The sequence below is a fragment of the Podarcis filfolensis genome, assembly GCF_964270895.1.
Source record: "Podarcis filfolensis genome assembly, chromosome: 16".
Classification (NCBI taxonomy): domain Eukaryota; kingdom Metazoa; phylum Chordata; class Lepidosauria; order Squamata; family Lacertidae; genus Podarcis; species Podarcis filfolensis.
This window is the reverse complement of record NC_139620.1, coordinates 7,428,775-7,454,228: the sequence shown is the minus strand read 5'-3', so window position 1 is coordinate 7,454,228 and position 25,454 is coordinate 7,428,775. Positions and strand designations below refer to the sequence as shown.

The following is a 25,454-nucleotide window of genomic DNA, read 5'->3' as shown; positions in this document are numbered from 1 at the left end:
AGGAAAGAGGCTACCATCCATAATGGCTATGCTCTGCCTCCTCTAAGCTGCAGGGCTTTTCTGATGTTCTTAGGGGGTCCTCTTTGAGCAGTCAGTAACAGCCTTCTGCTAACCAAGCCCCGCACCCTGAGCTCCCCGGAAGATCCTTCTGTTCGAGTGCAAAGGGAACAAGAGGATGATGATGACCGGCGCGCAGGGGCGGAAGAGCAGATGGCAGGCAGGCAGCCTGGGCTGCTGCCATCAGCATTGCCACCCGCCAAACAGAGTGGCACCCGTGGTGCTTCCTGCCTTAGAGACGCTTTGCTCCCTCCCACGGCTGGCACTGCGCCTCTGAGCTGCGCGAGTGAGTCAGGATTTCACATCTTGAGATGGAGCCCATGTCAGTCAAACCTTGGGGCTGGTTGACACCTGTTCCCTCCCCCTGGACCAGTGATAAAGGCAGGGGCGGGCGGGCAGATTGAAGGATGTAGTGAGGTCCCCATGCACAGGGGGCGAAGACACTACGTGTGTGGCCTCCTGGAAGAACAACCGTTCGCAATTTGGTTGGCCAGTGTGAGAAGAGGATGCTGGACTAGAGGGGCCATTGGCTTGATCCAGCAATGCCCACTGCAATGCCCACTGAGCACAGCATTCAAAACAAAGCAATCAACTCAAGCAAACACTTCCAGCAAAATACCAGAGCAGATGATTTCGCTAAAGAAGAACTGGCGTAGGGATGCTGATGCCGGACCAGTCCAGGGCCTTTTGCCGCTTGAGGCAATGGACAAGGTGGCAATGTCCCCCTTTTGCACAGACAAACCAGCTGGAATGGCTCTTCCTCTGTTACCGGCAGCATGACTGAACTACGCCAGGGTATGGCTGGGGGTTGAAGGGAAGAACTGCAGCTCAGTGACAGAGCACCAGCTTTTTGTGCAGAAGGTCGTGCGTTCAATTCCCAGCATCTCCAGGTAGGGCCGCGAATGCCCCTTGCTTGAAACCCCGGAGAGCCACTGCCAGTCAGTGGAGACAATATTGTGCTAGATGGACCAAGGGCCTGACTCGGTATGAGGCAGCTTCCTATGTCAGCTTCCATCTGAGGGCACCGCGTCAGCTCAGGGGTGAAGTGTGTGGCCCACACAGGAGGCATGACTCTGTCCCCTCCCAGGAGCTCACTGCTATTGCCCAGCCTGAGACAGCCTATTCTATGTCCTTTTTAACTGTTTTCGTTTGTTATTATGGTATGCATTTTTGTGTTTTTATATTGCAAACTGCCCTGTCATCTTCAGACGAAGGGCGACATAGACATTGACTCAATTAAATAAATAAATAAATAAATAAATAAATAAATAACGGTAGGGCTGGAGATATGTGTGCGCGCGCACACGCACACACATCTGTGTAAGACAACACCACGTGAAATGAATTATATAAAAACCACAACTTCAGAGACATTTCATAGCATATTGGAATCAGGTGAAATTGACAAAGGATGGGTGTCAAAATACTGGCTCTGGAGGAAGCCCCTTGGGTCTTATACAAGTAAGTTCTACTCAGAGTAGTCCCACTGAAATTAATAAGCCTGACCCAGATCCATTAACACATCTGCTTTGTCAATTACTGTGTTCCTCTGGAGAAGAAAAAAACTGAACAGAAAGTGATTGGCAACAACTCCCCTCATTGCCTTTGGGAAAAGGAAAGGCCTAAGAAGGGGCACCCAAAGCAAATAAATTAAATAAGCAGATTGCAGTTATTGTAAGCGTGGCTATTCTAAAGTGATGAGTTAGATTTGCATCATTAAAAAATCTCATCTAGTTAGGAACATGGGAATCTTGCCACATCAGGCAGGTCAGACCTTTTGTCCATCGAGCTCAGTGCTGTCTACACAGGCTGGCAGTGGCTTGCCAAAGTTTCAGACACGTAATGTTCACAGTCTTAAGACATTTCACACGGTTGCACAGTATTGACAAGAACAAAAAGGGGAGATAAATAGAACCTTGAGCCAAGGGTGCTCCTATCCTTCTTAATGACAATATGAAACTCCCTCCATACCAGGTTATGTCTTGCTGCTTTGTTCTTTTTAGATGACATGTTAACACATACCTCTTTTGCCAAACATTTGGAGGGAGAGAGTAGTATGGTTTGGATGGATTTGATGAATTTCTCCCCCAATTTTATGGTGCTGCTTTTTTTTAAACGTTGCAGTCATTTCTATTATTTGCTCATTATTACGTTTGTATTGCTCTCTCCCCTCCACAAGGAGCTCAATGTGGCATATGTGGATTTCTCCCTCCTCGTTTTGTCCTTACAAGAACCCTGCAAAGTAAGCTTGGCTGAGAGATATCAATTGGCCCAATGTCACCCCAGTGTGCTTCATGGCTGAGTGGAGGGTCTGAACCATGGTCTCTCCCAGGTCCTAGTCTGACACTGTCTACACCCCACTCAGTGTACTGAAGTTTTTATTTTATCTTCAGTACAGAGCCCTATGACTGTAGAATGAAAGGTGGAATAGATATTCATTCATTCATTCATTCATTCATTCATTCATTCATTCATTCATGCACTGGCTTGCTCCAGTCACCAACCAAGACCCCCTGCCATTCCCCCCACATTAACTCCCTAGTGCTTCCCCTTCCTACCCCATGCAACCACCAAACTCAATTTTCTTGGTCTCTTTGGTTTTTCTTCATGGAAACCCAGGATAAGGCACTACAAATCCTCCAACAGGGCTGCATGATGACAGCCTTACATATTTATGTATATAGGAAGATATACATGCAAACACAAAAGGGCTCCCTACCTTCTCTTTGCGCTCATGTCCACTGGCTCCTCATTGATGTTTTCCTTCCCCGGCCTCCCTGAAGACCGGCTGTCCGTGTGGGGCCTCATGTTCCCATTCAGCTTCTCCTCATAGACCTTCAGGCCATCCTGCTTGACGGGCAGCTCATGGGGCACCTCGATGCCCGCCAGGTCCTTCCTCTTGAGCAGCGCCAGCATCTTGAGGCGCTCCATGGCCTCATGCCCTTCCATCTTCAGCCTCTTGGCCAGGACGTCATCCCGCTCATCGGCTTGGTCCAGGCTCCGCTTCAAGAGATTCAGGCGCAGGGCGTCCTCTGTCATACGGTCCATCCTGCCATGGTAAGGGAGAGCAGAGGATACGGTCAGGGGGGGAAACAAGGATGGCAAGGATGTGACACTCAGTATCACAGCTCCAAAGCCAGGAATGGGGAACCTGTGGCCCTCCAGATGTTGTTGGACTACGGCTCCCATCACTCCTGACCATTGGCCATGCTATTTGGGGATGGGTGAGAGTTGGAGTCCAAGAACAACTAGAGGGCAACAGATTTCTGAGCCCTGACCAATCAGTAGCTATTGGCCACAATGGCTAAAAATGGACCCCCCCCCCCCAGTGCAGAAGAAGTCAACCTCACAATACTCATTGCTGGGAACAATACCAAACCAGACCCTAGAGGGCTGCTGCCTCCATACCCTGCTTGCTGGCTTCCCAGAGGCATCTTGTGGCCCACTGTGCAAAATGCCATTTGCATGGGTATGGTTTGAAGGCACACGGTTTCCGCTTTGCAGAAGCAAATCAGGCCTGGGTCTGGTGTGTGCCTGGATGGGATACCTCCTGAGAACCACATGCTAGCTGCCTTGGGTTCCAGGACTGGAGGAAAGGAAGTATATAAATGTAGGAAAATGAATGAATAAAGAGAGAGGAGTTTTCAAGGAAATTAGCAGTTTTCAAGTTTCTTTCATTTCTAATCCTTAGTTCAGTTATTTTCACATTGCTTTGTGATTTGCCTTCACGAAAACAGATCAGAATTCTAGCGTGCGCCGCTCCCGGTATACAGTTTTGGATGCAACTTTGCCTAATACACACGTTTGCAAAGCAACTTCCCCTAATATGCATGCCTGTATATTATTTTCACTGATAGGTGTATTTTTATGCACACTTGACCCCACTTGCCCAGAGAACTGTGTTGCAAAATTCAGTGAGGTGTGAATTTTGCAAGACGGCTGTTTTGATTCACGTATTGTTTCAGAAAGTGCAATTTAGGTACTTTCACCTTTAAATGCAAACCAAACAGAATTTGTCCCTCATCCCTAATGGCCTCTCCCCCCTCCCCTCAGAAAAAGTAAAATACAGTTCTTTGGACATGTACTGACATTTGACAGCCTTGCATGCACATCCTTAGAAGACACTAATCCACAAAAATCTCTCACTATATCACTTGCCCACATATTTTTTAGGCACTCAGCAGTCTAAATGAGTGAAGCTTCTGCTGGAAGCAACCACTTGTTTGCCATAGACGAGTCAAGGTGCTACATATGGCTGGGAAGCTTTTGAGAAGAACGCTAGTCCTGATACACTATCTGTTTTCCTTTATAGAGAATTGTTGGGTTCCTCTTGGGCTGGAATGGGAGTTCGGACATTTATTGCTTTGTGAGTGGCTGTATATGATGTGGATAAACGAGTAGCTTTAAAAAGCAGCTTGCTTTTACAGTGACATTTGAGACAGGATTTCGAGGACAGGAGTGTAGCAGACTCATAATGAGTGTATCAGAACTAGAGATGTCAGAGAAGTCCATCGAAAATGGAAACAGAAATTGCTGGTGCCTGCTTATTCGTCCCATGCCCAGAATAGAAATTAAATCCATCAAACAACAACATGTATTCGCCATTTTCAGCCCACAAAGTATATATAAATGAGCAGTTCCTCATCATTCATACTGTGTTTCCCTAGCATTTATAAGAAAGATGTGGAAACAAGTCCTTAACGACATTAAATCCATAAATTACTTAAATAAGTATGTTAAACAGTGCACAGCAAGGCGAGTAACATAATATTTGGCAGAAACTGAACTGCAGTGGAATGGAAACAATGCTGAATGTGACAAAGGCAGGTGGAAACAGAAATCACCCTCGTTCTTACATCCCTAATCAGAACACATGAAGATGCTTGGGAATCAGACCGTCTCCTCTGATTGGTGGGAGCTGCCAGCAGTCTCGGGTTTGGAGGTCTTTCCCAGAAATGCCTGTTTCAATGGAGATGCCAGAGGATGAATTTGGCTTCCTCCACACAAATCCTGTGCTCCAGAACTGAGCAATGTGCCTGTCCCTCCATTTTTCTATCTCATCTCCCTTCCCCGTTTTTGCTCCCAATGTTGATGGGATTCAGTGTATACTTTTCACACGTCTTTGTGTTCTATAGTGAAGGTTTCTCACTTGACAATCATTTACAAGTGCATTACATAACATGCAATCAAAAAATAGATTCCTAATGATTTGATGTTGCTGAATAGGCTCAGAAAACTCTATGCGGTCTTCTGCTGAAGCTCAGGACATCCTCATTCTTGATCCGAGTCTTGCTTAACATGGTACCCTCTGGATGCTGCTGAACTCACAACTCCTGTTAGTCCCAGCAACAGTCAGCATGGCCAGATGTCAGGGATGATGATGGGAGCTGGGAGCCTAGCAAGATCCAGAGGGGCTGGGGAAGGCTGGGAGAAATAAAAACAATACACTGAGCCTCGGCAGAGGATAGCAGGATTTCCCACATTGTGGCTGCCATCCATTGATCTCGGGGGCTCCATGGATGACTCAGTGCAACCAGACCAAAGACTACCCAGCTCTGTTGCAGTAAGAGATTAATAAGAACCCAAGAACATAATTAGAGTCCTGCTGAAACAGGTCAGTGCCCCATACAGTCCAACATCCTGTTCTCACAGTGGCCGACCAGATGCCTGTGCGAAACCATAAAGCAGGACAACTCTCCCCTTTTGTGGCTTCCAGCAACTGGTATTCAGAGGCCTACTGCCTCTGACGGTGGAGGGAGAACATAGCCGTCATGGCTAGTAGCTGGTGAAAGCCTTCTCTTCCATTAATTTGTCCAATTCTCTTTTAAAGCCAAAGTTTGTGGCCATTACTGCCTCCCGTGATGCAGTGCATGAAGAAGGTATTTTATCTGCCCCGAATCTTGCATCATTCAGGATGTGCTCTAGTGTTATGAGAGACGGACGCTAAAAGCTATGACCCTAAAGGCTCAGTTCCTGGTATAAACCGGGGAACCGCAATATAATGGAGGACCACTATAAGTGACCACTATCAGAAGCAGGTTGTCCTTAAGGCACTCAGTGTTTGTTGTTTAGGGTTCGTTCCTGGTCCAGTAAGCAGACTGGTAGCGCCAGGACACATCAAAAGCTGCCGCTGAGCCTCTGTGAGAAAAGTGGGGTATAAATCTTCACGAGCAGCAAAACCGGCTCAATAAACAATACGTTGGCGTGCTTTCATCTGTCCTCAGACAACTTTTTATCACAGCCCTGAAGGCAAACCTCCCCCACCTCCGGAGCAGGCTTGGCTGGGAACGCATTTTGGAGGACAAGCCCGGAGCCAGAAGACAGTCAGGCATGCAGGGACATGTTCAGAGGGAAGATGTGCATTGCAGACTCTGTGTGTATGCACACACACACATACACACACACACTTAAGTGTATGTCTCAGAAACCAGTCCTTGTCAGGTGATTAAATCATTCCACTGCTGATTAATCACCTCCTTGTTTAACCAATTCATTGATTCCATTTTGATAAGGTTGCCTTTTTGACAAAAAAATTCCAACACAGAAGCCTTCTTTAAAAAAGAAAAAGAAGCTTAAACAAAAAAAGGAGGTTTTTTTTTAAAAAAACCCACCACTCTGAGTTAGAATGAAACAATACCTTTAACAAAAATAGCCTCACAAAACTGGCATGTGGGTACTTAACACCAGCCCCACAAGCTAAAATTCAGCATCACAGAGAAGAATTGTACCTCACCTACTGTATTACACATTTCAAAGCTTGCTGGATCAATCCTAAATTTGCTCAGAAGCAATTCTCACTGAGTCCAAGGGGGGTCATGCTCAATTTAAATGACAAATTAAGTCTGTAGTCTTAGGAACATAAGAGGAGCCTGTTTGCTGGATCAGGCCAATGGCCCAACTAGTCCAATACACTGTTTTTGCAGAGTCCAACCAGATGCAAGCAGGACCTGGGCACAAGAACCCTCTTCTTTCCTGTGGTCTCCAGCAAGTTTAACCAGCCTTTTACAGCGGAAGCCGAGCACAGCAACTGTGGCCATTAACCACTGAAAGCCTATTCTCCACCGATTTCTCCAATCCTCTTTTAAAATCATCCAAGTTGGTGGCCATCACTTTCTCCTGCGGGCGTAGTTTAACAATGTGTTGTATGAGGAAGCACTTTCTTTTATCTGTCCTGAATCTTCCAACATTCAGCTTTATTGGACACCCACGTGTTTCTTGGGCTTACGAAAGAGGGAGGAAAACTTTGCTCTACCCACGCTCTCCATGCCATGCATAATTTTACGAACTTCTATCATGTCATCTCTTACTCGCCTATTCTCTGAGCTAGCATGTCCCAAATGCTTCAACCTTTTCATGTAGGGGAGTTCTTTATCTCAGTTGTTGCAAACTCGGGGTTGCTCCCGGGTAAATGTCTGGGGAAGGGCCGAAGACCATCTGCTTTGTGTGTGGAAGGTCCGAGGTTTAAAACCATACATTTCTGGTACATTCTTTCACCTTTGGTGGACGTGCCCAAAGATTAAGGCTTTCTGGGAGATGATCTATAATGAAATGAAAAAGGTATTTAAATATACCTTCCTGAAGAAACCAGAGGCCTTTCTCCTGGGCATAGTCGGCCAATTGGTGCCAAAGAAGGATAGAACTTTCTTTATGTATGCAACAACAGCAGCAAGAATACTTATTGCAAAGTATTGGAAGACACAAGAGTTACCCACCCTGGAAGAGTGGCAGATGAAGGTGACGGATTATATGGAATTGGCGGAAATGACTGGCAGAATCCGAGACTTGGGAGAAGAGTTGGTGGAAGAAGACTGGAAGAAATTTAAAGACTATCTTCAGAAATACTGTAAAATTAATGAATGTTAAAATGATGTTGGATTGAAAATAAGTGGCATTAGCAACAAAGTTAATAAGAATATGCAAAAATGAATTGATAATGGATGAAAATATAGAGTTATAATATGTTAAGATACAGAGTTAAGATAAACGAAAGAGGGTAAGGATTTGCTGATTTGATTATTTAAATGGGAATACAAAAAGGGGAGGTGTGAGGAGGCCAAGGAAATAAGCTAATGAGTTCAAAGTTACAAAAAACGGATTTGTTTTTAATTCTTTTTTAGCTATTTGTCTTTTGTCTTTTGTATTTTTATTCTTCTTTTTTCTTTTTCATGTATTTTTCTATGTTCTCTTTTTTGTATCTTTTTCTTTTTATATGACCTTTTTTATTTTGTAAACTTATGTTTTTGTAAAACTTCAATAAATATCTTTAAAAAAAAAATAAAACCATACATTTCTTCACAACCGTGAGGAGTGAAATATTACTATTGTATTTCAGAGACCCACAACAGCTCCCTGGAGAGAGCATCTGCTCTGCATGCAGGTTCAGTCTCCTGGCAGGGCTGGGAATATCCTACCTGAAACCAAGAAGATTCGCTGCCAGTCGATATAGACAATAACAAGCTAGATGGACCAACAGTTGCTCAGTATAAAGCAGCTTCCTATGTTCCTAAGTGACCTTCGTTTCTGTTTAGCAAAGTTGCTTGTAGCCAAATAATTTGGCAGGTTGGTAAATATTCACACACCCCCCCAGCCAGTTTCTATACCTGTGAAAAAGACCCTTCCCAGACTCCAGAGGAGATGGTTATGGAAACAGTTCCCAACAGAAAACTGTTGCTTTAATGGGGACTACGGAAACCTCAGTACAAACACCCCGCTGCTGTGCAAAGTTATTTTAATTGCAACCAAAGTTTGTTCTGACTGCATCATCTGGGGTTAGGGAGCATGCGGCGAGGGGCACACCTATGTTCTCCTTTAATCCCAATGTGACCAAGATCTCCAGGGACAAAATTCTGGCAGGGACTGGGAGTGATACAAATAGGGTTTTTCTCTCTCCCTCCCTCCCTCCAAAAAAAACAGAACTTGGCAAGTGACTGTTTGCTTTGTCTGACCTTGGGATGCCGAGGAAGGTATCCAAGAACCCAGAGATGCACTTTCTTGAAACATGTGTTTGATCCCTGGTAAGGTCAGCACTCAGGTCTTCAATGCCTACAGGAGAGCCTAGTGATTAAAGAAAGCCACAGGGGCTTCCTGCCATTCGAGGCTCATGCCCCTACTGGTTTTTATCCTAGCCGCCTGATTGGCCGAGCTTGCACGTAACACTAAACCATGGGCAAGAAGTTTTGTGCATCAGCCTCAGAGCTTGAGAACTTCCCTTCCACTCCGCAGGCAAGGCCATGACGAAACAGCAAATATTTGCTTTGGTTTTCAAATAACCATAGTTATTCACTATGCCCAAACCAGCATAAACTGTGGTTAGTCTTAACTATGGTTCAGGGCACTTCCCCCCAATTTCACTCCCAACTCCCACCATCCCTAACCACTGGCAATGCTGTCTGAGGCTGATGGGAGTCCAACAACGTCACAAGGACATAAGAAGAGCCAATGGCCCATCTAGTCCTGTTCTTATAACCGGATGCTGTGGGAAACCCTGGAGGGTATGATGTTGGGGAAGGCTGGCTTAGGGAAAGAAGCCAGCTTCAACCTGTGGTTCACAATCCTGGTTTGTTTGCCACTCTGTTTGGATTACCAAAGTGACTCAGCTTGGGTGGAATGAGTAACTGTGGTTAAGCTTCTGATCTGGTCCCTGGGGCTGCACCAGAAGCAAAGAGAGAGGGTGCTTGCCAAGGCCCATTTCCATGGCACTGATCTGCGGTTGAGCATTACGTCCAAACACAAGCCATTGTTTGGAAGACTCTGCATCAAACGTTGTGGCCTCAGGGCTGACCTGGCTGTCCTTGGCACAAGCGTCCCTTTGTCCCAGTCCCCACTTGGCACGACCCCACTTAACCTGGCCTCTGGCTCCTGCCCAACCTCCCCTCCTCCTCTTGCAAGCACGGCAGACGCCTCCTCTCAATTAAGACCTCAGATCAGTTCACCCAGCCACAATCATTATGTTTTATAAAGTGGTACCTCGGGTTAAGAACTTAATTCGTTCTGGAGGTCTGTTCTTAACCTGAAACTGTTCTTAACCTGAAGCACCACTTTAGCTAATGGGGCCTCCTGCTGCTGCTGCGCCGCCGCACAATTTATGTTCTCATCCTGAAGCAAAGTTCTTAACCCGAGGTAATATTTCTGGGTTAGCGGAGTCTGTAACCTGAAGCGTATGTAACTTGAAGTGTATGTAACCTAAGGTACCACTGTACTGTGATATTTAACGTGTGATATTTTACTGTGTTTTTGGTTTCTATGGAAGCCGCCCAGAGTGGCTGGGGAGGCCCAGCCAGATGGGCGGGGTATAAATAATAAATTATTATTATTATTATTATTATTATTATTATTATTATTATTATTACTGGCTGGTAAGTTGTTGTTATTTTAAATATGCTTTCCTCAACCTAGTACTCTCCAGATGTTTTGGACTATAACTCCGATCAGCCCCAGGCAGCATGGCCCAATGGTTGGGGATGGTGGGAATTTGGAAACGCCTGGAGGGCCACATTCTTCACATCCCTGACATAGCAAGTTAAATGATTGGTCCATCCAGATAAGTATCATCTATACACTGACTAGCAGTGGCTCTCTGAGGTTTCAGACAGGAGTCTGTGGTGCTGTAGCTCAAAGTGCTTTGCCAGGCAAAGGTCCCAGGTCATATACCTGCCACGTAGGAACACAGGAAGCACTGGTCCATCTAGTACAGCATTGTCCACACTAACTGGCAGAAGTTCCCCAGGCTGTCAGGCACAGAGTCTCTCCTGGTCCCTTCTGGAAATGCCAGGGATTGAGCTAGGGACCTGCATGCAGGGAGGGTTGGGAAGCCAGCATAGACATAACTGAGCTAAGGTTTCGCTGCGCATAAGAAAGTTCCCCATGTTCTCATGGTGAGATTTAGGAAAAACAACAGAATAACAAAGGTGGGGGGAGTTTGATAACAAAAGATAAACTGAATCAAATGAAAACCACCCTGGTGGTTTTTATCCAAACCCAAGGCCCATCTAAACAAGGTGGTCTGCAAAAGCCTACAAAAGGCTGAGAGGCGAGAGGTTCAACAGCAGTATTAGAAACTCAGTTATATAAGCTAGGCACCAAACGCCTCCTTAAACCAGTTTTAAAAAGATACAGGGACCCCTGACCGTTAGGTCCAGTCGTGGACGACTCTGGGGTTGTGGCGCTCATCTCATTTTACTGGCCGAGGGAGCTGGCGTACAGCTTCTGGGTCATGTGGCTAGCATGACTAAGCCACTTCTGGCGAACCAGAGCAGCGCACAGAAATGCTGTTTACCTTCCCACCGAAGCGGTACCTATTTATCTACTTGCACTTTGATGTGCTTTCGAACTGCTAGGTTGGCAGGAGCTGGGACTGAGCAATAGGAGCTCACCCCGTCGTGGGGATTCGAATCACCAACCACAGAACTCTGGCTCTGTGGTTTAACCCACAGCACCACCCACATCCCTAAACCAGGGTTACTGTCACCAAAATGAAATGCCTAGTTGCCAATTTTGGGTCAGATGGCTCAAGTGTTGTATTTTTCAATACACCTTTTTGTTTCCTGAAAGTCATTCTGATCGTGCAGATAAAATATAATGGACAGAATTCTACAGGATGTGTTGCTAGTGTGTGAAAACAGTCAAGATCCAAGGATCCCCAGGCATGTACCTCCAGAGATGTCAGGCGCCATCCTGGCACCCGGGCATCTTCACTTGGTCGCAAGTGGCCGATAGTCAGGTGCAAAATGTGCCTGGTGAATTCCAAACACTGTTCAACAGGCCTCCTGAGTGCGGCTATACTGAAGTCTGGGAGCCACAACTGAGAAGGCCCTGCCTCACATGCTCAGCGACCCTGCTTTGGACAGTGTTGGAATGTGCAGCACAGACTCCCTGGTATATCTCAAGAGAGAAAGATATTCTTTAAGCCAGGACTGGGCGACCTTCTTCAGTCTGAGGGCCACAACCCTGCCTGGGCAACCTTCCAGGGGCCAAGTGCCATTGGTGGCCGTGTCCAGAGGACAAAATTGGTGTAGCAATGAATGAAAATTTTAACTTTGTACCGTAGGCTAATTTCTACACCCCCCCCCCGCAAATCTTCCATCAAGGAAAACAAGAGGCATAATCAGAATCCAAGGAGTCATCCCAGATAGGGAAAAACATTCAAGGGGGGGGCACGAAGCAGGGGCTGGGGAAAGATCTGAGAGAGGCCAGTAAGACCACAACTAGACACCAGGCCTGCATCCCCCACAGGTCTGGGTTCCCCCATTCTTGCCTTAAGCATCATCTATCTCTGCAAAGTGTAACCCTGAAAAGGAAACCCATGGTTCCCAGGTGGGAAACACCACCACCACAACGTTGCGCTAACTTTCATGCTTTGGGACAACACGAAGACTAGAAAACTATTGCAAACATGGTTAGGGAAAAATGAATAGGTAAACCACCACATATTAGATAGGATTGATATGAGTTTATAAAACTACGCACAGAATGGAGAAAACGGACAGGGGAAAGCTTTTCTCCTCCCTCTCTCACCACACTAGAACTCCTGGATATTCAATTAAGCTGAACGCTGGAAGATTCAGGAAAGGAAAAAGTGTTTCTTTGTGGAGTGCAGAGTTTATCTATGAATTTGGTCCCACAGGAGGCAGTGATGACCACCAACGTGGATGGGTTTAAAAGAAAAACTGACACATTCACAGAGGAGAAGGCTATTAATGGCTACTAGCGATGATGGCCATGCTATGCCTCCATGGTAGGAGGCAGTACTGCTGTTCGATACCAGTTGTTGGAAGCTGCAAGAGGAGAGAGTGCTCTTGCGCTCCAAGTCCTGCCTTCACGCTTCCCATTAGGGATGCTGGTTGGCCACTGTGAAAACAGGACACTGGACTAAGATGGGCTGATGGCCTGATCCAGCAGTCCTTCATCTGCGGGAGGTGCTGGTTTTAAAAACCCACAGAGGCAGATTCTGTGCCCTCCCCTTCCCCAAATCAGTTCCCCAGGAAGCTCCATGAGGGCTTGTAAAACCCTTGGGGAGCGCAGCAGGCAAACAGGAGCAGTGAAGGTACCCAGAAAGCAATGGAGATGCAGAGCGAGGGGGAAGGAGGAGGGAGAAGCGAAAAAGTAGAATGTTGGAACAAAACCCAAGGGACAGCCAGCTGATCCGACGCAGGCCTGGAGTCACAGCAATCTGAGAGAAATCAAGTAAGTCAGATTTATCCGTACAGATAGATTTGTGGCCTGCAAAGCTTCTGGGAATGAGGAGAGGCCACGTGGCTGACATGTAGGAGGCTGGACAGCATCTCACCCAAAGGGCTTTGGCATGCCGTTTATCTGGTTCTGTTTCAAGCTACACACACACACACACACACACACACACACACACACACACACACACACAGACTGTGCTCTGAGCGACCCATTGATTGCAAGAGGATGGGAGCTGCCTTATAGGTCAAACCGGAGTGGAGAATTTTGTTCAGCTTGAGGTCCACATTCACTCGTGACCCATCTGCTGGGGGCCGCATGCCAGGGGCAGGGACAGCCAGAGGTAAAAGTGGGTGGAGCAATGGATGTATAGATTAGGCCAGTGTTTTCAAACCCTGGCTTCCTCGATACTGTTGGACTACAACTTCCATCACCCCTGACCATTGCTTAAGCTGGCGGTGGATTGTGGGTGTTGAAGCCTAACAGCATCCGAGGTGGAAGTTGGCAATGTTCCAGCCATGCAAAGGACAGGGGCTTCCACACACAAGCCTCTCTGTCCTCCATGCAGGCAAGGCACGAGACATGATCACAGGCTAAGGGTACATTCCAGCCAGGCAAAAAACCCAAAAAGTTATGGCATGGGAAGGGGGGTGGTGTAGGGAGAGTCCCAAGGGCCAGAGAGAGAGGTGTGGAGGGCCACATTTGGGCCTGAAGTTCCCCACCCTTGGGCTCAGACTGAAAGGTCTACCTAGTCCTTTATCTAGTACTGGGCTTCTGACCAGAGAGGCCTGCTGGAAACCCACAACCACAACATGAAGGTAGTGGCCTTCTCTCTTTCTCGCTCTCTCTTTTGTTCACCTCCATCAAGTATCCGATGCATATAGAGAGGCAGACTGACTCTGCGTGTGGATTTAAACTTATGGAACTCACTCCCACAAGGGGTAGCAATGGCCCCTGGATGGCTTTAAAAGAGGATTAGGCAAATTTGTGGAGAACGATAGCAGTGCCTACTAGCTATGACAGCTATGCTGTGCCTTCAGAGCTGGAGCCGGAAATGCCAGTTCCTGGAAATTACAGGAGGGGAGAGTTGCTGCTGCACTCAGGTCTTACTTGTGGGCCTCCCACTGAGCATCTGGATGGCCACTGTGAGAACAGGATGCTGGACCCGCCTGATCCAGCTACTCTCACATTCTTATGATTTTCTCCAATTGCTGCCATTTCTGCGCTCCTTTAAGAAACCCAATTCTTCGATAAAGTCATCCAAGGGCAGTTGGTTACACACCACATTTCTGCATGGTGCGCAAGCAACGGAGAGGGGGTGAAAGGTTCCCTTCAGTAGAATGGAGTGTTGAGCTGCCTTAACCCATGTTGTGAGAAGCGTTCTAGCATGGGTGGGCTCTACGATTGGGTAATCAATGCGCATGCTGCCTTGGACCATTGCCAGCCAGCACAGCCAACAGTCGGGGATGATGGGAGTTGGAGAGCAGTACAGTGGTACTTCGGGTTAAGAACTTAATTAGTTCTGGAGGTCTGTTCTTAACCTGAAACTGTTCTTAACTTGAAGCACCACTTTAGCTAATGGGGCCTCCCGCCGCCGCCGGAGCACGATTTAGGTTCTCATCCTGAAGCAAAGTTCTTAACCTGAGGTAATATTTCTGGGTTAGCGGAGTCTGTAACCTGAAGCTTATGTAACCTGAAGCTTATGTAACCCGAGGTACCACTGTAGTAGTTGGAGGGCCTGATTTCCCATCGCTGCTGCATATGATAGGGAAGTAGAGACAACCTCAGTTCAGATGCCTGTCTTGATACCAGCCCCCTGTCTGCCTAGCCCCCAAAGCCTAAGGATCCCCCTATTATTCATTGTGGCTTCTTTCTCCAGCCAACCTAACCCCTGCAGACAAAAGATCTTAATAAGTTCTTGAATGGAAAAAACGAAGGCTTTAGCAGAGGCCCTTCTTTGGGTGATCAGGACTCTCTTATTTGTCTCTGTCCTGGGTTGCCACCACCACCACCACCAGATGTTCTCAAGATTTCTTTTCCTACATGACTCAAAGCTACTCAAATCCTGAGTCTCGGCCTACAGATAAAGCCAGCAGCCAAGGTGCATGAAGATGAGGCTCTGTTACAGCCAACAGCAGGAGGGAGGGTCTTTGCGGAGCCCATTGCCTGTGCCCGTGGCAAGGTTTGTGTGGGAGACAGTGGGTGCAGTCGACATTCCTGGCTCCTGTTCCAATTTTGTTTTTCATTTTAATTAGCTGCTAAAGAAGAACTGCAGGCATTTAGGCCTTCTCCAGCTAGAGCCGTCAGCAACAAAAGATCCACAAAGACATCGTTCTGCCCTGTTCCTACCCTCGCTGTGGTTGCCGATGGACTACAAGAGCAAATTTTGCCTGCTCTGTCTGCTCCTCTGGGGGCCTACTGGGTTTCAATTAAGGGGCGGCAAAAAAGGAGTGTTCCCCCCGCAGTTTTCACTGGAAAGATGAAGAAATGTTTTCGAGTCCTTAAAATAATGTTACGCACTCCTCCCCTTGGGGGTTTCATATGCCGTGCCCAGAAGGCTGCTGTCAGTGGCCCATAATTGTGCGATTCTGGGTGGTGGTAAATTTCTCTGCTTTCCTTTAAACACATTTACACCCTGCCTTTCCTTATTTAAAAACTCAAGGAGGCTAATAAGAAGATCAAAGCACAATTTGAAATATCAATTACAGAGACATTAAGACACTAAATACCGAACAACCCCCACTCCCAATACCACCAGAGTAGCAGATCAAACCCTGAATAATAATAAAAAAATAAAGACAAAACAGCCATCTATGAGTCAAATGCCGTCTTTAAAAAAGGAAGGTTTTGACTATGTTTTGGGTGAGACATGATTCCCTTGGGAGAAAGTTCCAGAGCCTAGGCACGGCCATGGAAAAGGCCCTCTTCCTGCTCCCAAGCCAGTGTATTCCATAGGAACTCCAAGAAGCTGCCTCTTTCCCCATCTAGTTCCATATTGCCTACACTGATGGGCAGAGGGTCCCCAGGATTCGAGACCAGAGTCTTTCCCCAGCCCTACCTAGAGACTGAGTCTGCCTGGGACTACCCCTATCAGTTATAGTCCTTTACCCAATAATAAACCAAGATTCCAGTCCTCATGTTTCTGAATAACAGGGTGATTTAAGAAGCTGCCCAATAACAAATCAGTTAATTGGTCCATCTAGTTTGGTACTGTCTACACTGACTGGCAGCAGCTCTCTTAGGTTTTCTGAGAGGGTTCTCTCCCAGCTCTAACTGGAGATGCCAGGGATTGAACCTGGGACCTTCGGCATGCCACACAGATGCTCTACCACTGAGCTGCGGCACTTTCAAGGATGTTGGGATCCATAGGAGGATCTGAACATTTGGTCCCAGAGCCTGACCGCTCCAGAGGCAGAAACATACTCTTTCACTTCCTGGAGAGAAGACCGTGCACTACTCCACCGCAAGCTTACAGCATGGTCATCTGCTAGGTCTGCCCATCTATGGATATCCCAGGATTCTATTCTAGCTTGCTATTCATTCTCCAGAAGACAGCAAGTATTACGGGAAAACAACGTGCAAAGTTTCACAAATCTCTTGTTCCAGAGGGAGGTGGGCAACTGAGTATTTCTGGAGGGCTGCTTTGAGAAGAAGGCCCAATCGCCAGCCCTACCATCGCCAAAGAATCCTGCAGCATCGAACCCCCACCATTCCCAAATCCCTCACTGATGCTGGGCAAATGAGAGGACAGGAATACTCCGCTAGGGGTTGGATTTGTCCCCAGGGACTGCCAGTTGCTGATCCCCAGTGCTGGAAACAGGGCACTTCATACCCTATAGAAATGTGATGCTTTTTTTTTTGCCCTGCCAAATCAGATCAAGGGGCCGTCTAGTCCTCCCTTCTGTTTCTGAACTCTGGACAGGCTCTGAACTCCCCCTGAAAGGTCACCCTTAGAGCATGGAGACAACTCCTGGTCATCTGAAAACACAAAGAGAGCCCTCTAGGGTCAGACCAAATGTATGCCCAGTGCAGGGGGCGGGGTGGCGGAAGGTTGAATGTGGCCTGGCCCTCGGGAATGTGCACCTGGCCCTCGGGAATCTCCCTGGGCCATACCTCTCCATGAGCCACACCCTCTTTTCTCAGGCCACACATCCCACCAGCCTTGCTGTACCCCCTTTCAGAGAGGATTCTGCCTGCCTGGAAGTTCTCTTTGAACTCTGCGATTATGATGCTAGCTTGCCTGGATGGAGGACAGAGAAGGGTGTGTGAGCATGTGCAGAAACTGGCCTATGGTACAAAGGTAACATTTACATACGTTGATCCGCCCACTTTGCCCTTGGCCCCACCCACCACTGGCACATGGCCCTCAGAGGGCTGCCCAGAAGGGAATGTGGTCCTCGGGCTGAGGAAGGTTCCCCACCCCAATCTAGTGCAACATCTTATTTTCACCCCAGCAGCCAATCAGCTGCCCCTGGGAATCCCACTTGCAGGGCACCTCCTGTCTGTCCCCAGAATTTGGCATTCTGGGGCTCACTGCCCCTGTTACGTGGAAAGCACCATCTACGTAGCATGCTGGCTAACAAGCTGTTGAAATACTTCTCTGCTCAGGACAGTCTCCATCCTGCTTTACCTTCAGCCTACAACAGACTGTACTGTACAAGATCATCGAGATTCCAAATTTCACAATCTTAAGAATCACACGGGTGCACGTGGTCCCTGCCTTTGGCACAGTTTCTTCTGCCTTGCTCTGAGCCCACCCTGCAGAGGTTATTGCCCCCACCGCACCCTCTGGGTCTGGGAAAGGGGTGCCGGTGCTGGCTCAACACTGTCAGCTCTCCCCCCCACCCACCACCATCAAAAGCTGCTCCGCCTCAGCTTCTCCGAGAGCGAAGCGGATGTCACTGCTGTTAAAAAAAAAAAAAATGAAAAGAAAGAGAGATGCGTTTCGAGACAGGACACGCACAAAATGGCTGTCTCCCAAGACGAAACGTTTCCATACAATGCTATAAAAAGGACAATCGCCAAAAAAGGAAACCGGGACTTGACAGCCAGGCGGTCCGAAGAGCAGGACGGGGAGGAGAGATGCGAGAAGATCAAGCCATTCCCAGCCACCCTTCTCAGACTGGCTCAGACCCTGCCTCTTCCTGCCAGTGCCTATGCTGGCACAACACACTCTCTCTCTCTGCCCCCCCCCCCCGTTTCTCATTCCGCACCCAACTTGGCAAAAAGAGATACTCTCCGCAGCAATTGTGCCTTGTGAGTCTGGAGACTGAGGAGAAGGAAAAGAAGCTCGCCTTACAAACAAATCACAGCTTTCTTCCAAGGAGCCCGCGATCCAAATTCCACCGCGATCCATTGCAGTTGTGGGGGGGGGGGGGGAGGATTACAAATCACGCTCCCCAACGACAGCAAGACAACGGTTCTCAGAAAGTGCGTACGGAGAAGTGGCGACAAGAGAGACCTAGATGTCCCCAGACAAACCGGACTCTTGTTTTCGAAGGAAGCAGAGAGAACAGCTGCCGGCGCAGTTATCCGTAGGAGCCATTTCGGCGCAAGCTCATTGAAATGGCTCTCCCACCCCCACCCCGCATCTTCCTTACAGCTCGTCGGAAGCAAATTATCCAAAGATGCTGAAAAGCTCCCCTTGTAATAAAGCAGCTCAGCCCGCAAGACACTGCAAAAGCTCTCGGCATTAAAGTGGGCTTGTTGAATGCAGGAAATGACCTTATACCGACTACTTAGTTCAGTATTGTCAACACAGACCAGCAGCCGCTCTCCGAGATTTCAGAATGGAACACTCTCAGCCCTACTTGGGGGGTGCCAGGAATTGAATCTGGGACCTTCTGCATACAGAGAAGGTGCTTGAGCTACGGCCCTTCCCCATAACATAGGAACGTAAGACGCAGCCTTATACCAAGTAAGACCAGCCGGGCTCATCTAGCTCAGTACTGCTGACACTGACTGGCAGCGGTCGTCTGGGGTTTTAGACCGGGGACATTCCCACCCCTGCATGGTTTCTCCCAGAGGAACATTAGAGGTAGGGCAGGGAGGATCAAGCTAGCAAAATGAACAGAGGACGGACGGGGGAAAATTTTGGCTACCTGGGATTTGAAGGAAGTGAAATCATTTGAAAGGAACAGTACACGAAATTTGACTACCTAGCTGCATACAGAGGGCAGTTTATCCTGCTTCAAAAGGTATATACAGTATACACTTCAGATCCATGAAAGAACTTGGGGGAGTCTCCACAGCATTTTCCTCTGTATGGCCACGTTAATCCTTACACCAGCCCTATAAGGCGGTCCAACACACAATGGAAAACATCTCAACACAGTGTGCAGGGTGAAGCTGGCAAATTCCACACTGGGGAAAAGGGACAAAAAGACAATGACGAAGAACACAATGCCATCTCTCTCTCTCTCTCTCTCTCTCTCTCTCTCTCTCTCTCACACACACACACACACACACACACCAAGTTTATAAAACTATGGATGGAGAAATTTTGGGGTTTGGGAGTCACCCCACAAAACTGACTAGCAGCAGATTCCAAGCACGCAAAGGAAGTACTTGTTGCATGCGGCACCGAATTAATCTACGGAACTCACTGTCACATGACAAAGAGAGCACGCTTACATAGAAGGTGCCAGGATTAGTATCTGGCATCACCAGCTAAAGAGGATCAGGTAACAGATGGAAGACCTTTCTCTGCCCAACACCCTGGAGAGTCGTTGTTACTCAGAGTAGCCACTACTGGGCTAGAGGACAGCTTCCTTGGGCTCTGTTTGTGGTGATGGGCCTATCAACACCTATTGGCCTTGACGGCTGTAAGCAGCACCTGCATTGTTCAGAGGCTGCCTAATCCTGAATACTAGTTGCTGGGAGGGGATCCATTGGCAAGGGGGGGTTGTTGGGCCTTGAGGGGAACAGCAGGCACTGGATGAAGTGAACTAGCAGGGCTTCCCTTGCATTATTATCCCCTGTGGGGTGGGGAAACATAATAAGCTATATACAATTATGCATGGTGTAGAGAAAGTGAAATACTTCTTTCTATCCACTTTCTCTACACCATGAATTATTGCATATATTTATTTATCATTGTATACACCTCTTACTCCTAATACTAGAACTCGGGGACAGCCAATGAAGCTGTTGGAAGATTTGGGATGAAATGAACTACTTTTTCCATGCAAAGCACAGTTGAACTATGGAATTCACTCCTGCAAGAGGTACTGCTGGGCACCAACTTGGATGGCTTTAAAAGAGATTTAGACAAATCCACAGAGGACGCGGCTATCAGTGGCTGCCAGCCATGATGGCTATGTTCTCACTCCACCGTGGGAAGGAAGGAGGCCTCTGGTTATCAGCAGCTAGGAACCGCAAGCGGGGGAGAGCTGCTATTGCTCAGGTCCTGCTCTTGTTATGTTTCTATTGCAGGTGAGGGGAAAGCAGTTTGCTAAACAAAAGCCAGCTTTGCCCATAGGCCAGTCAAAGGCTTCCTAGCAGAGGGTAAACATTTTTATCGGGGACCTTCCAGACTCATGGCTCACCTTCTTAGCTCCTAACTCTACCTGGGTTCTTACATCAGTTCTTGCAGCTCTCTTGTCCGGAGACGGCAAGAGTCAGAATGGAGTGTTCAGGAGGGGGTTTCTTAATGACCACCCCTTAGTCCCTGCGCCATTTCAGGCTGCAAGCGAGGGACAAATGCCCAAGCCCCAAACATCAACAGCAACCCAAGCTCCAAACACCTATACTTCCCCAAAGTATAAATCTAGAACAGCAAGGAGCCTGGCCTCCTTCCTTCCCAGGAAGGAAGCTCCTTGCTGCGTTTGTTTTCTACTTGCAAGGAATATCTTTTTGTGCTTTAAATGCAGGGGAGGGGATCTATGCTTTGCCAGACTTGTAGTCTAAAAAACGTTACAGTCTGTTCTACCAGCTTAGGGTTCTTAACCACATTACTCTACAGAACAGGCCTGGTTTATAAGGTGGTGGCTAAAAAAAAAAAACCTGGACTGTGCCAAGTCAGATTGAAGGGAGTGGATTACATCTTGGAAAGCTTTTTACATGGCAGGGGGAATAAGCACAGCCAGGGAAGGCTGGGCTGGAACTTTTCCTCTGATACAGTCATTTCTGATGCTAGGTGCCTTTCATTTTTAATAAATGAATGGGGAATGCTTGAAAGCAGTAGCCCCTGCTTGCAATCCAAAGTGGTACAGTCTATTCTACCAGCTCAGGATTCGACCACCTAACTCTATTCCATCAGTAGGCCAGGGAGCACAGGACAGTCCTCTAACTCCCACTGGTGGAGAGCGGAGAGGAGGGAGAGAGAAAGGAAAGGCAGGAGAGCAACTGCAGACAACATTCAGAGAAGTCCTTTCACTCCCACTGAAACGAGTCTCAAGTGGATAGAGTTGTCCCTTGGGGGCACACCAAGTTCTGTCGGGGGCTGCCTTATACCAAGCCAAACCATTGCCCACCCGGCTTAGTATTGTTTAACCTTATTCTCCAGATTTCAGAATAGAGTATTTGCAATTCGTAAGTGGAGATACTGGAGGTCTGAAAATGGGATCTTTCATACGGAAAGCACATGCATTTTAGGTCTGACTTCATTTAAATTTCAGCGCCTCAAACAAACGACGCTGCCTGTCACAGAGTCAGATCATTGGTCCATCTAGCTCAGTACTGTTTACACGCCTGGCAGTGACTCTTCAGGGGTTCAAGAGGGGTGCCTTTCCCAGCCCCTACCTGGAGATGTTGGAGATTGAACCCAAGACCCTTTGCATGCAAGGTGCCTGCTCTGCCACTGAGCTACAACTCCATCCGGCAGTCAGCCAGGGGCTTTAACTCGGTACTTTACCAGCACCAACCATCTCCATGCATCATAGAGGGTTAAAGCTCAGCATCAATCGGTGCTCGCCATGATAACTCAGCAGAACCACCAGGTTTAGCAGCGATATTCCTCCAAATGCTTGGCAACGACCATAGACAAACAGAAGGTGCTGCCTCCATGTGCAGATGTGGTCTTCCCAGAAGGGCCTGGCAGGCCGCTGTGAGGAAAAGGGGATGCTGGGCAAGAAGATCCACCAGGGCTACTCCTCCATTGACTGCTGACCATGGCTAGCTGGGGCTGAGGGGAGTCCTTTGGATGGGAGTCCTTTGGAGATTCCTCATCCTTTTGAGAAAGGATGAGATATTCAGAACGGGTAAGCTGATCAGATGGTGATTTTCCACAATAGCTACATGGAACCTTTAGGTTCAGAGGCAGTTTACCCCCAGTACCAGTTCCGGGGGTGTATTTGTGTGTGTGTGACAGGTACAGGAATGGGTTATGGCCTTCATGGTCCACTTGGGGTTCCCAGAGGCCACCTGCTCAGCCCCTGTGGGAAACAGAATGCCCAAAGGGACAGATCCAGGGGTCTTCTTATGAAGTGGAGGGTGGTCCACCTGGGCAAACCATGCACAGCCCCACCAACCTCTATCTGCCCTCAGCCAGGCCCCACCTACCCGCTTACAACAACCAGTCCAGGCGGTAGCCCTGCCTGCCAGCTTCTTGGTCTCAGTGTTGACCCTCGTAGAACTTAGCAAGAAGGGGATGGGGACAAAGCTTGAACTGGTTGGCTCTGCCACTCATTATCTCTGGCACCACCTACTTTTGGGCTCCTGGTCTTCCACCCCATCAGTCCCAATGAGCACCAGCCACTACTGTTGTCCCTGCCTGAGCAGTCTACCAGCAAAGGAAGCCCCACTGTGTTCACTGTAGGAGTACAGCCTGCCCTTGGCTTTGCCTCTGGTTGGTTCTGGCTCCAGGTACGGTTGGCCTCTCTGCCTTCTGCCCTGCCAGTCCCAACAGGCATTAGCCGCTCCTGTTCTTAGGGGCTCGGGTTTCATTTCAGCCATGGACAGAGAGGAAGGCTTTGAGCAAGAGCAGGCTCACAACTCTTCGTTCCCATTGAATTCAGTTCTCCTGGGCGTGAATTTTCACCTAGCGCTTGGCCACAGAAACCTTGCAGCACGTAAAGACATACACTGAGCAGGTACAGAGTGCCTTTCTCCCTGCCAACAGAGAAACCCCTGCTGGCCAACACAACTTTGCGGCTTCTCAAAGCGGAGGGTGCAAAAAACCAAACCAAACCCAAAAAACCGCACACCAGTAAAACAAAACATAAACATGGGATACCTTCATGCCGGAGCTGACCCACCACAGCGGCACATCCCTTTTGAAGCCCCAAACAAACCGAAGCAGACAACATTATTAAGAAGCAGGCGATGAAAGCCGCTCCGTGATAGCAAACGAAAGCAACATCACCAAACGAAATCTTTGACTCAGAGGGATGTGGAGGAATCCAGGAACCTTTCATGCCTCATTTCTCGAATTTAGTGGGTCAGTTCGTAGAGAGACGAAAGAGAGGGCAATTATTATTTTTAGGGGGTGGGGAGTGCATGTGTGTGTAAGAGTTCCTCTCCCCCTCCCTTGTGCAAGAAAAGGTGGCAAAGAAATCCTCCAGGAACACTGGTTTGCTTAGAAGCTATGAGGTTTTTTTCATTCTTTCTTTCAGCGAGAGGGCAGAGGAAGTTTTTTTGGGGGGGGGGTGTAATATCAGCATTAACTCGGTGATCACTGTAAACAGAATGAAAAAAGAGGGGTGGGGGGACAAAAGGAGGTTTAAGAGACCAGCCTCTCTCTCTCTCCTCTCCCCCGACTCTCCTCCCGTCAGCCTGAGTGACGCAGACTCCCTTATATAATAGGCTGCGATTTCCTAGACCGCAAGGAAGGCCTCTCTCTCTCTTCTCCCCCCCCCCACATGCCGCTTCCACCTCCCTGCCACTGCTTTGTGCTCGCCGTATAAGCTCCACACACGCGCAAACGCGTCTCCCAGCCCTTGGCACCATGCCAGCGCGCTCCCTCGTCAGCTGGCTGCCTCCATTCACAGAGTGGGGTTGTAGCTGACATGAAAAGGAAGGGGGGGTGGAGATGGAAAGGGGGGAGAGAGAGAGAGACGGGGGAGAGAGAGAAGGTTCGGGTATTCGATCAAACTATCAGCATGCCAGAGAGACAATAGAATGCCTTTGCCACATTCTCCGAAATAAGCCACCTTCCTGCCGCCTCCTCCACTGCCGCCCGTGCCACCCCCAGCACAAAATATATTCTTCCCCTGTGGCTCCAGACCGGTAGCCATGTGAAAAAAAAAGGGGGGGACAGAAGCAGGGAGGGCGAAAGCCAAAAATCAATGAATTAATCCATGATTGCATTTAGACAAGACAGTAAAGGTGTTTTTTAAAAAATAATAAATAAAATAATAAATAAAAATACAAAACCCGACGTTCGAGAGCGATGAAAGATTTTTTGGGAGAAAAGGACTTAGCTAGTCCCTAAAGAACCTTTTGTCTGAATAATAATTTAAAAAAAGAGATTTTTTTTAAGGCAGTAAAAAAAAAGGAAAAAAAAGGGAGGAATATACTTACAGGTAGCGTGTTCCCACTCCCTCCCCGACTTGTCAAGAGGAGGGAAGAGACAGACAGATGGAGGGGGAGTCGGTTCGCCAGCCCGTGAGGAGGGTAGGGAGGAAAGCCAGGGTGCTTTTTCACCAGAAGCCCCCTCGGTGGAACATGGACGGCCGCGGCGTGCCATCCCCCTCCAGGGACCTGCCAGAGCCCAGTCGTGGAACGGGCACGTCCCTGCCAATCATCTGTGGTGCCGTTATATTAAACAAAAGAAAAGGGGGGGATGCTTACTTTTACCCATGATGCTTAGCGGGGGCAGGGGAAGGGAAGGGGAGAGAAGAAGAAAAAAAAATAAAACCAGTTGCAGCCGGTTTGTAACCTCAGGACATGGAATTATCGCTTAAGAAAAAAATAAATAAATATAAAAATTAAGTTGGTCGTGGCATCGGAGGCAGTCGGCTGTGTGGCTTGTGCGGGCGCCCCCTCTTCCCCTCCCTGCCTCCCCCCCCCGCAAGGATCCCATCATCAGGTCTCTCTCACGCTCTCGCTGGGTTGCCCCCACTCCTTAAAGCGTATCCTGGCACCTGGCCAAACTTTGCTTCTCTCATTCATAAGCATTGGCTTCCAAGGGTCTTTTAACCATTTAGCTGCTGAGAATAAGTTCCCTGGGTGGGTTGGCTGGCTGGTTTTTTTTAAAAAAGATGTCCCGTCGGGAGGCACCTTTGACCTGAAGCACCCAAGGTAGAACATCTCGTGAAGAGGGGAATCAAGCA

General features: G+C 48.1%; 1 protein-coding gene across 11 annotated transcripts in view; it reads right to left on the bottom strand.

The window, feature by feature from the left end:
- GATAD2B (GATA zinc finger domain containing 2B) overlaps window positions 1–25,454 on the bottom strand; it is a 67,416-nt gene that overhangs the window by 22,017 nt on the left and 19,945 nt on the right. For 8 of the 11 annotated variants that reach the window (XM_083591193.1, XM_083591199.1, XM_083591198.1 and 5 more), the window contains exon 2: window positions 2,777–3,106. In XM_083591193.1, coding sequence (XP_083447319.1) covers window positions 2,777–3,105 — 329 coding nt within the window. In that variant the 5' untranslated portion in view covers window position 3,106. Of the gene's footprint in view, window positions 1–2,776; window positions 3,107–18,541; window positions 18,941–24,702; window positions 24,985–25,454 lie in introns of those variants that run through there. The other 3 variants (XM_083591200.1, XM_083591204.1, XM_083591201.1) reach the window with 3 other exon arrangements.